General features: G+C 33.6%; 1 protein-coding gene across 1 annotated transcript; it reads right to left on the minus strand.

Moving 5' to 3' along the window:
* Positions 1-2,602: 2,602 nt before the first annotated feature.
* LOC117341854 lies at positions 2,603-11,638 on the minus strand. The gene is made up of 9 exons (XM_033903713.1): positions 11,541-11,638; positions 10,940-11,010; positions 9,544-9,734; positions 8,986-9,176; positions 8,306-8,422; positions 7,137-7,401; positions 5,231-5,545; positions 3,790-3,953; positions 2,603-2,760 (listed from the first exon to the last, which is right to left on the minus strand). The coding sequence occupies exons 3-9, from the start codon at positions 9,729-9,731 to the stop codon at positions 2,603-2,605; spliced, it is 1,398 nt and encodes a 465-aa protein (XP_033759604.1). The 5' UTR covers positions 9,732-9,734; positions 10,940-11,010; positions 11,541-11,638.
* Positions 11,639-12,912: the final 1,274 nt, after the last annotated feature.

The following is a 12,912-nucleotide window of genomic DNA, read 5'->3' on the forward strand; positions in this document are numbered from 1 at the left end:
TATCGTGAGACACATATGTATAATGACACTCTTGTGACGTCATAATAAATATGTGACGTTGCATGATTTTCTGGATAGTCAGAAACGTCCCATCCGAGCCAGATTTCGCCTGTTTTATACTTAAACGAGCATTGAAAGATGCATATATTCTCATAAATAGTAGTTATGTGATAAACAGAATCTTATACTTGTGGCTATATGTCATATTTTGAATTTATAGATCAATAATTTGATATGCAACTCGCCAAAAGTCTTGTGAGTGGCATATAAAATTAATGAACTCTTTTAATGAATTCAATATGACATTCACTCATGTATGATTCTTTATTTACAATACAAAATAACATTAATATATAGAGGTAGCAATATGTTTTTTGATTATCAATAAATCATTTTCATATTTTCTTTTGCTTTGATTATTTTATTAATTTGATTTTAATGTATATAATGTTGTAATTGTGTGTATTTGTTTTGGCATTTTCATTTTTCTTTTGGTTAAGAATAATTCAGTTTTTGGGAGGCTAAGGTATGTTTGTGTTTGTCTCCTTGAGATAGCACGGAACTGAGGTCGACATTAAAGTGTTGTCTTACTGAAATATACTGTCTAAGATCCCAACATATATAAGATCAAGTAAGTTAATAAAGTAATCGTCAAACGGAAAGTAATTCCTATACATTTTGTATATAGAAATAGTTTCAAAACAATGTATAGAATATATATATATATATATATAAGTAACAAGGTAAAATTAAATAATTACGTAAGTAGTGATCGTCAGGAAGGCGATTTGTTATCAACATACATCATAAATAAATAATTTGATTTTGGCTCAGTTCGTTAGAACTGCAAGTATTGCAACTGTTTACAGGGGTATATTGTTTGATCACAGGAATATCAACTTAATCTGAACAAAAAAGGTAGAATACTTCTGATTAAATTCATATGAAAAATGAAAATGAGTATAGGCATATTGGGAATTTCACTCAACCTGACAATTTTGTAATTTTGTTTTTTCTTAATTTTTTGGTGTGGGGGTGTGGGTGGAGTGTTACATGTAGTGGGGGGGGGGGGGGGGGGGGGGGGGGGTGTTATGTCATTGAATGTATTTCAGTGTTCAGAACAAATTCACTTTTTTTAAATAAGTAATTTAAAACTCTTTTCTCGAAAAGTACATAATATGACACATCTGACAAACCAACAGATATACAAAAATGGTAGCATGATATCACATCATATATAGGGAAGAGTTAAATGTAAAACAGTTTGTTGGGAAAGACAGTTTAGGGACTAACTATTCAGTTCAGAACAAAATCAAGACATTTGAACTGTCATGACTTTTTGTTATATGTAATGTACATGTACGTCTCTAATATGTAATTATAAATATAAACACACAAAAAATGTAAGTTTTTTTGGAATACTGGTATCACATGTTTAAATTGAAAAGAGACTTTGCAATATCTATTGTTCATGAAATGAGTAATATTACAACAACAAAAACAAAATATACACCATCAATCTAGGACAATATTAAGTAAATATCACTTGTAAAGCACAACAAATAACATTCCATGAGATTTAGAATTTCAAAATTTCCTCATCTATACATCGATAAAGTGTTGTCCTCTGATGGATGTTTGACCCCAGGGATCCTGACCTCAGGATCATGAAAAGGTCCTAACACTAAATTTGCATTTAAGTTTTAAGATTTTACTCAGCTAATATCGCAATATCAAGTATATCATGAAACATTGCTAAGCATAATCTTAGCTGAGAGTAAACTTACTTAGCTAATATCGCAATATTAAGTGTATCATAAAACATGCTAAGCAAAATCTTAGTTTAGACTAAATTTAAGTCAAAATGTATTCACTGTTATGACAACGTGCACCCTGTGGGACTCACTCAAATTTTAAGTGCCAATTACAAAAAGAATGTGTATCCTTGGAAACGGTGTTCAGGACTCACCTGAAAAATTTATTCATAAAGCTCCTCATGTGGGTGCGTAGACATTATGTAAATTTTGCCTGATTTCCCAATACAATGTTAATGTGTTATTTAGACTTGCTGCTATATTAGATGGTCAAGATGAAAATTTTATATTATTTTATATTTTTCTATATATTGACCAGACAATTTTAATATTTTGATGTACAGTCAAATATCTTTTACTCGAAGCAGCTGGGATAATGAAAAAAAAATAAAAAATTATCTGAGTCTTCGAGTTAACCATGTTTCAAGGTGGACGTTTTGGTATATATGTACATATACATGTATATTTAAGTACAATATATGCCAGTGTATATACTGTAATTTCCCTATTTTCACATACTTAATTTTTAGTGCAAAAGATCATATCTGATAAATTGGCACATCAGCAGTACATTCTGAGGAAAACAATATACAGAAATTGCATTCAGCGCAATCATAATTAAGTGGAATGCTTTCAATATGAAAAAGCTATAATAAGATTACCGCTACAATATGTATGCTTTCAGTGTAAAAATTATCATATCACATTTTTTTAAGACAATAAGTCTGTATACATGTAAAATGTGTAGTTTCCAGGAATAAGTTAAAGATAAATTAGTAAGTTCATCACTATAAATTTGAACTTTGTAGATCTTGAAGGACTTGAAGAAGCCCTTCCCTCGCTGACCCCAAACCGTCTCTTAGAGAGGGCTGAATACTCTGTCCCTTGTAAGCAGATGCTGCCCCTAATAAGGCTCCTAGAGCGGCCCCTCGGTGACAATTCTCTCCTGTAAAACAATACAAGAAGACCGTCATACAAAAGTAGTAAAAGATATATTTGTTTTTTTCATTTCTGAAGAGTTAGCTTATCAATGGAAAGCTACAGATCTAGAGAGTTCTGTTTTGTTAGATCAAGTTACCTTTGTTTCAAAAGTTAGAAATATATTTTTAAGTGACTGAAAACACTGACCGACACATGAAACAGCCAGACAAGGATGTATTCAGTTAAATTCATGCAATAACGTTAACCTAATACATGTTTTAATTAAACTAGAAAATGTCTATGAGATATTAATGCCCCTATTGCCACTTGACACCCTGAAACACAGTTTGGTGAGGATACCATAAGCAGTTCCTGAGAAAAGCTAGTTACATTGAATCGGGACAGGCGGGACGCAACGGGAGGGACAGGATGGGACAGACCTAGACGGGACGGGATGGGACAGGATGCGACGGGATCGACATGGGTAACACTAAACGCTTGCACATTTTATGGCGGGCATATAAATAAGAATTCTACAATTAACCATGGTCCCAATAGATGTATTTTAGAAAAGAAGCAGCAACCTGACCAAATTTCCATTAAATATGTAGAAAATGTGTCAAATATTCATCAATTCAAAGCAATATCTAATCTATATAAACATGTACTTTGTGTTATTGCTACCAATATATGAAAATTCATCCAATAAATAACCAAATTAATTAATTCATACAATAAGAATACATACATATCATTGAAATTGGCAAAATATAAAAGTATCAGTTCTGCACCAAAATCACATCTTTTAAAAGTTCAACCTTTTTTTCACAGATTATTTTTATTCAATAGCGGTTTTTTAATATTGTTGTAAAGCAATAAATGCAAATATACACATTCTTTTGGTAAAAACTAAAATTTAAAACCACTAACTATAATGTATTTTTAATAAATTTTGAAAATATTGATATGATTTTCCAAATTATTTTAATCCACATTTTTCCAAATAGATCAAAGTCTCTTTTAAACATTTTAAGCATACATATCTATTACAAACCTCCACTATTTGCGTTCATAAGAACACCGGTGTTGAAGTTTTCACTGAATTGTGCAGCGAGGAAGAGAAGGCTACTCATGGCGCCGTCTATATAACATGCCGACCCTAACCGGCTTACTGCTGACTGACAGCGTCCTAACTGGTCCTCCGATCCCTGAGGATACCTGTTGATAAATCCCAGAGATCAGAACATTATAACATGTCGAACTGCAACAATCAAATATCGGATTATTAAGGATGAAATGGTGTTTTATAGGTAAAAAAAACCAAAAAAAACTCGTAAATATTGGAGCACTTTTAATTTGCATGGTCCATATTCAAAATTTTTGTTTTCAGAACATTTGCCGGGATTATAGATGCTTTTCTAGGCTATATGTAAACATTATTTTGGTTATTTCAGCTTCCATTGATTAATATTATTTTTATAACGTGACTTTGCATGTCATAAGTGGCATTAGAATGTGTAGTTGGATAAGATTTTGATCTCTGTTGATAATTTTTAATAGTTTACATATATTGTGATGTTTTTTTTTGTCTCCAGGACAGATCTGTCCAACTGCTTACTCATAAGCCATCACAAGTGGTTTAAACAAGGCATCAAAAAGGAATTTAAAATAAACAGGAAGTATTTCAGTATTTTCTTTTGTAAATTGTAGCCTCATTCATGATCAATCATAAGTTGATCATCATTCACTTGTATAAAAGTGATGATCGATCATGGTTTTAAAATAAGTAATTCCCAACACTACCTTTATTTGATGGACAACCTTAAGAGCTAGCTAGTGCACCAAACCAAATTAACCCTTAATTTGATGGACAACCTTAAGAGATAGTCCATAAAACCAAATTAACCCTTGATTTGATGGACAACCTTAAGAGATAGTCCATAAAACCAAATTAACCCTTAATTTGATGGACAATCTGAAGACCTATTCAAACAAAACAAATAAGCCCTTAGTTTCATGGACATGGATACTTAATTAATACCTAATGCAGCTGATGGACAATTTTCATCCCTATTCCTGCTATAGTAAAACCTGTAATAGTGGACACCCTTATATAACGGACATCGTTCCATAACGGACAGTTCTAGGAGTCCCCAATGAAAATCACTATATAGATATCATGTATATAGCAGACACCTTCCTAATGCGGACAGCGGACACTTTTTGTCCGTAAAGTTGTTAAAAATTCTGTATAATGGACACATGAAACCATAGCGGTGTTGTTATTTGTGTATAAAAAGTTTCTAAATAATCAACAGACCCTATTTACTGAACTCCCCTGGGGCAATGCTAACTTACTGTAGGAAGAAACTACATCAGTCACTAATTGTCCTGTTACCTGTAACAATGGACAGTAATTACAAGAGAATGACCGATCGCCATTGATATACATGTAATTGATTTGATGGACAATGCTAAGACCTTATCCAGCTTACTTGCTAGCATGCTCCAAAAAACCTTGTATCATTGTTTTCTTCCTTGATCCCCCAAGTTCTGACCGTTCCATGCACTTATTGACCTCTTCAACAAGATCTTTGCCATTGATGACCCCGTGAAGAAGTCTTGCGTACATGTCTATATATGGAACGAGGCTCGGTTCAGGATGGGTCAGTTTGATAAATTCCACGGCCGACTCAGCACACTCCGACTCAGTCTTGTGAGCATTTCGTATTATCCAGGGTACAGCCGGAACGATGGACCCAATCACTACGAGTTGATGGTCTGAAGAACCCTTGGACTTCTTGACATATCTGTATTGTGAAAGACAATGTTAATGGTGTCATATAATATAAACTCATTTTCTTTTTTTCTGCTAACTTTGAGAGAAAAAATTCTAGAAATACAACAAGACTTGACAAAAAACCATACTTTAATGCAGCTTTGTCCATCAAAATATCTGTTCTTAGTAGAATTTCCATTTAATTTTAGAGCTTAATAAAATAGGACAAAATTTGACAAGTGACCCCTTTTTAATACAGCTATGTTCTCATGATACACGCAAAATAAAGTTATTGTTTCTGAAATAACTTGTGCGCAAATAAAATATTCACAAAGACGTCACAACTTCCAATTTATTTCCTTTGCAAATAGTGTATCTAAAGACCTTAGGTATTTTGGAATTTAGTAGCATTGATCATATCAAGAATAAGAAAATTAAGAAAAAAAAGATAATCCGGCCAAATCGTTTCTTGTGATGGTTTCTCTTAGTATTCTCTTCAGAAAGAACATTTTAGATAAACAGTATGAACATTTGTATATACTTTGGACTCCATTTCAAGATTATGATTTAATTTCATACATAAAATTTATCAAATTCAATTCAAAACATTGTGGTATTTGATGATAGTCTACACATAATTTACGTCAAGGTATGTAACCATCTTCAAGAGAAAAGTTACATACTTAATATACACAGATTATTTGTGTTACCAAAATGGATGGGTCATTTTCAAGAAAAATAAGTATCTGTAATATAAGTTATGGGCCATTTATAGAAAGGATTTTTCTGAATCACGTGGGTCATTCAGGAAAATTGTGGACCAATGGGCATATGGCCACCTCTAAAATGATCCCTCAATACATGTATATACAGTGCTCTCTAAACCTATCCAATTAACACTGCCACCTTCACATACCATTTGGAACCTACTTCAAAAGTTTGAAGGTTCTAAATTCCTTGACGCTACTCACTATTTTCATCTCATATTAGATTAGAATCTTTGGGATATGTAACCTAAAATTCCCTTTTTAAATAGTATGAAAATGAAATATAATTGTGAACACTGAAATGATTGACACGAATCAAATGATATTTAGTATACTGTTAATACATACACAAATGTATCTTGATACAAAAGTTTTGAAGTTTGTAGTTTTCAATTTTCAATATTATCACAGATTCGTCAACTTTATCAAAATGAGAAAATTTACAAGAAAAGGTGGTGTTATTATATATTTGGTAAAATGTACATTTATTACATTTTTACCAGTGAAATATCATAAATTATTCATTCTATCAAAGTGATATTTTTTTTATTTTTTTTTCCGATATTTTTCACTTTTTCTGATTTGACCAATCAAAACACTGCTTACAAACGACAATGGAAAAACTTAAAAGCTGGCCCGCTATATTTTGCTATAGAAATGTAATAAACAGAATATCTAACAATATCTTCAGTAATACCAAATACATTTCACTCATGTGGATGATATCTTGATATTTTTCACTCATGCTAGGCACTTGAAAAAAATATCAAAATATTAGCCCCACTCGTGAAATTTATTTTCTTGTATTACTGAAGACACTGATAGATATCCTCTACATCTACATTAAAGATCTACCTTGCTTCTGTCCATCTTAACAAGTCTGAGGCAGTCTTCGGAGGACTTTCCTCTGATGACCAGTCCTTGAAGAAAGATCGGTGGAAGGATTCGGCGTAAGTGTCATTGTGTGTAGAGGGTGTGGTCATAAAATTCACATAATCTTCAAGGACATGACCTCTCATTTCACGTTCGTTCATTATGCCTTTCGGGTCAATTTTCATCATTGTCTTCAGCATCTGTAGCGCCATCAGGGAGTTTAGAGTACTATCTCCTGCTTTCATACCTTTCAAAATAAAAAAAAATCTTTTTTAAATATGCTGCATCACCCGACACCATAAACACAATTATAACAAAAATGCATTAAATGTCACCCACAGTAAAGAATTACAAGTAACACCAAACACAGACAAAAATTATCGTTAATTAGGATTAATACATATAAATATGAATATGGAAGCAATTAATTATCTGTCTGCATTTAGTTTAAAAGATAAAATTAGAAGCTCAAACATTTCAAAGGTAGCAGTAGTATTGCTTTTTGGAAAATATTTAACAACCAATTCTTGTTTTCATGACCATAATTACGATTTCTCAGAAATGCAACATCTTCAAGTACAGTGTAAGTATGAATATGATTTTATATTACTTGTAAAATAATGGATTTTTTTTAAAAGATATTTTTTTTCAGTTTCTTCAAACCTTGTTGGCTCATGCAAGCATGTTGCCTGTAATTTTGTCTGATCAATATTCGTTTTTCCATCTAGTTTTCAATCAGACGATAAGCATAAGTAATACAAAAATGTTAGAGGGCAACTGCACATTTGCTTCAGCTAGTTCAGAAGATCAAAATATAGACAAATATACCCAGTAGTGGACAATATTGTCAGTCATGTACAGCTTTTACTTGACCTATGAGAGCGTGTTTTGAAATCATCACAATTTGCTTTTTTTTAATCTTTAATCTATCTTTTAATAATTTTAGGCTGGGGCATTAATTGTGACGACACAATGATAATGATGTCATAAATGCAATACTGCCTTGGTGTTTCTAAAAATAGAAACATCAGGTTAACATCTCAAAATATGAACCTCCACTTGACCATGTTTAAGTCAATGAGAATTGATGAAAATCGGACCATAACTTATATATATATAATGCATTCTCTGCAAACATTACAAACTCTCACCCTGATGGTAGTGTATAGATCGATCCTGACTGGTCCAGTACTTCAGTTTGCCGTGGAGAATGACATTTCCGATTACTGGTTTTGATTTTTCTCCCCAGCCAGTCCTTCCGCTGCTGTCTGTAGCAAATCACAAAGAGACTTATGTGACATCACTTTTTTGCAAATGAAGTAAAGTAAGGTTGACCAGTTTTAAGGTGCTCTTGCTGCAAACACTACATTTTCTATTAATATATACAAGTGACGGTTTCCAAGATTCTGCTATTAATTCAGATACAATACCAGATATATGTTTTTTTTCTCAATTTTGTCCTTAAAATTAAGTCATACAAAGCATTTTGAAAACTTTAAGTTTTTAGATATATATTCCCGCCAATAACAACTTAAACTGCCCCGTCATACAATGTGAACCTCTAGGTTATGACCTGGATTTGACTTTGTTGCCTATTTTCATTCACTGAGAAAAAGCAGGACATTCTTTCTTTGCTTCTGCACTGGTTTCCAAAAAGTTTTGTAGGAATTTATTTTTCATGCGAAGCCAGAACACCATTTCCAAATATTAACGAATCAAAATACTTTATAGTGGGCACTTAAAATTTGAGTGAGTTCCACAAAAAAAGCAAGGGCCTTGACTCAAATATCAGAATCCCAAAAATCATATGGTTTTAAGTAGTCCTTCTTACCAGTGGCAGATATCGTGAGAATACTTGAAGGATGGTGTTTAGCGGGTGCAGTAAATCCTGTTAGCCAGCCTCCGTATCCATCTTTGATGTCGTCAGGGTTGTAGTACCAGTGAACGGGCATGGCTAAAGCATCGGCTATAAACATCCCCCACAGAGTTGCCTCCCTTGCTTCGTGTACCTTGTCGGACATGCTGTGTATAAGTATATGTACAGCATAAATAAACTTCAAACATTTTGAATATTTTTTAAAACAATTTCATATAAATTTCAACAGTGAATTGTATACATGCATGAAAACACGTACAAAATTCTTTTGAAATAATAAACTTCTCATAAGATGGATTAAAAATTGGTTGAAATTTATTGGAACCATGCATTCTTTTTCATTGTATGCAGAATGCTGAAGATGAAGTAAGGACAAAAGCAATCTAAGGTCTCTTAACCTTTGAGATGGGCTTAAGATTAGCATCCTTGCAGAATAAAATTCAATTTTAAGAAGAAACTTGTTTTTGTGCCTTGCCTAATCTTCTGTATAATAGAATATGGAATATTCCTTACACTGAATTGCGAGGTTCCAAGGATCTTGATGCTGTGATTGTGTGGTGAAAACCTCGATTGGACTGATGTAGCTGAACAGGTGTGTCTGAGCTGGGGATTCTACCCAACAGAAGAAGAGTGAAGAGGGAGGAGGAAGTCACTACAGACGCTTTGGTGAAGGGTGTGAAAATTTTCAGAAATGCTGACATCAACTGTGAAAAATAAAGACAAGTTTGAATATTTGTTATGTGGGTTTAAAAAAATATGGAATTGATTCAGTACAATGCAGTATTACGATCAATTTTTTTTATGAAATTATTTTGATGAGATTTTCTAGATGAATGTAATTACTGCAAGGCTTGTTCAAATCCAGAATTCAAACAGTATAGAAGAAAATAGTATTATAGGAATCATTTCATATAACAAAACTGTTACTGACATTGTTTAGGTTTACGTAAGTAATTATTAATGGCCTCAGGAAATATCACCCTTCTCGGGATAATAATTCCGTTATTAACCTAAACAAAGTCAATACAGTGTAATTGTATAATTTATGTATGTACATCTATATCACTTTATATATATCCACCTAGAAAACCTTTTTGGTCTTTGGTCCTAGCACTGATCATGACAATAATTATAGTTGTGGCATGTTTCACATACAACTGCAGTGGAACTGAATCTGGTCGACCATTGGCAACCAGGGAGCTCAATTACCAATAGATAGAGCATCCGGCCAGTGTTCGGAAGTCCCCGGTTCCAACACCTGTCTGGCCATGCATTTTCCCACTCCTCTTAAATTTGGTTCCTGTGACCACAGGGGGTAGGCGCAGACCTATGTCACAAAAAATAATTGCCAGATAAAAAATTAGCCCATCCCACGACTACATATCATTAGTCATGGGACAGGTCATACTCGGGAGAGGCTAATTTTTTATCAGACATTTATTTTTTGTGACATAGGTCCACGGATACCTGAGAAGGGTACACCCCAACTTGGCTTGTGAGTTGTCTTCATGCGGGGTCGGAAACTTAAAAAGGGAGGGAACAGACTGTAGTGGAACCTGACTGGGTCAATCAACTGCGACGAGGTAGCTAAATATTGGTAGAGGATCCGGCTAGTGTTCGGAGTGCGAACACTGGCTTGGACATTTTTGCATGTATACAGTTGTGTAAGAGGAGTTGAAAAATGCATGGCCCAGCCAGTGTTTGCACTCCGAACGCTGGCTTGGCCATGCATTTTTCAACTCCTCTTAATTACACAACTATATACATGCAAAAATGTTCATTCCTCACAGGACACTATAGAGTGCATTAGGCAGCGCTAGCTGCAAACGTATTTACTCAAAAGGGTATTCTCTTTGAAGAGTTCTTAAGAAGGTAATAAATATATAAAGATATATGCAAATGTACATACTGCAATCAAAACTGTTTCCTTGGATCTTGAATCTTTGATTCCAATCACAACCTACCACACAGTCAGCATCACTAAAAACAAACAAAAAAGAAAATAAGCATTTTTCTTTGAACTATTACAAATGTATATAGTACAAATGTACTTTTTATTTTAAAATACTCGCTCAGTAACCCAATGGAATGCCATATCAATCCAACATGTTTTTGCTAGTTCTCTGGATGAGTTTAGATCTTCCAGAACACATAAGTGGTTAAATAAAAGATACGATTTCTTTTCATATCCAAGACATCAATCCGATTCATTTAATGTAATCTAATGGTGTCAGACTTAAAATCTCTTTGTTCAGATCAGTAAATATATTACAAATTATCATGTATGAAACAGAGTTATTATACAATAGAATATCAATAATCACTAGTGACATAATAACATTCATATCATAAATATTGTACACCGGTACTGATCGTTGAAATCGGGCAGCTGTTTTCTCCAATATTCAAACAGTCCATACTCACCGACTGTCCTGTATAGACTATACGTCTCTGAACTCTGTTTCAAATTTTCGTCCTAAAAATGTTATGAAAGCATCACACATTATTACCTTGGTCTCATCGACCTTTTGCGAATGACCATGCTTATGTAAGCCGCTTTCTGGGTCAGCCTGTCGGACAAGTTGTTGTGGAACTCTCCTTGGTTGTGAGACAAAGGAGATACTATTCTGCAACCGGACACGGTGTCAAATTCCCGGAAATTGACTTCAACAGGAAAAGAATGTCTAATACGTGTTACATTATAAAATTCAAGTTCATTGAAATAAAATGCCAAAATTTTCATACCGAGCTTTTAATCTTTACCCGGTTAAGAATAATTTTCTGATGAGCAACATTTAACCAGAGTCTGTCTAAATGTAAAAGTTTCAACACAACAGTGCGCTCATGAACACGAATTTTCGAGAAGCACAGCGAAAAGTAAAGAAAAATACGGCAGGTAATTAAAATATATCCAGTCTAAATAATGTGTCACCAACGTAAATTAGATGCTAGATCTCTGATAAAATATATATCCGGCTGAGGGATATGTATCAAAGCTTGACTCTGGCACAAGATCACGGAGCACAGATTATACAGATAATAAATTAAATTGTAGGAATTCACCTTCTTCCTATGTTGATTGTGTATTGAAGAATAATTTCTAGAGAAAATGCACTTGGGGCTATTTTATTAACTTTTATACATGAAATTGTGTATAAGGTGATTTCAAGAATGTTTTAGACATTCGATCACTTAAAGTCTATAAAGGAAGGATAACTACAGTACAGAAATAAATATATTTATACTATAATAGACTATCGATAATGTATGTCGTAAAATAATCCTAACTACTCCAAAATATATTAAGATTATTTGTTTGCTGGGTTTATCGCCCCGTTAATAGCCAGGGTCATTTTGAGGTGGGGCCGGTCTCCTTGTAGTAGTTGGTGACTACCTCACTGAAAAACGTACAGGGGATCCATCGCGTGCTATCCACAGCAATAAGGTTTACCCAAGGATACATCCATGACAGCACAGACCGCTTCCCGAGAAACACAAACCGACACGGGTAGGGAGCGTCGAGATTAAATTAAAATTAAAATTAATTTTTTTTTTCAAATACTGACATGATGCAAAGAGAAAAACATATTTACAATATAATATGTACAATTAAAGTAGTGTTCGTAGTTGATACACAGCACTGTTTCACAAGAAAACAATTTCATTCTCATCAAGGAGAACAGGTCATGTTATTAATTAATCTGATAAAAATACACATTTTCATTAAGATGTGGACATTTAAAACTTTCTCGTGATTTTGCTGTAAGTTGTCGACATACGTCACGGAAATCGTGATTTTGAGAACAATCTCCTGAATATTGATTCGACTGGAACACGCAAACAGCAGTGTTTAGGGAAGAAGGGGTGTTACTATCTAGAAGT

This window comes from Pecten maximus, chromosome 14 (genome assembly GCF_902652985.1).
Source record: "Pecten maximus chromosome 14, xPecMax1.1, whole genome shotgun sequence".
NCBI classification, from domain to species: domain Eukaryota; kingdom Metazoa; phylum Mollusca; class Bivalvia; order Pectinida; family Pectinidae; genus Pecten; species Pecten maximus.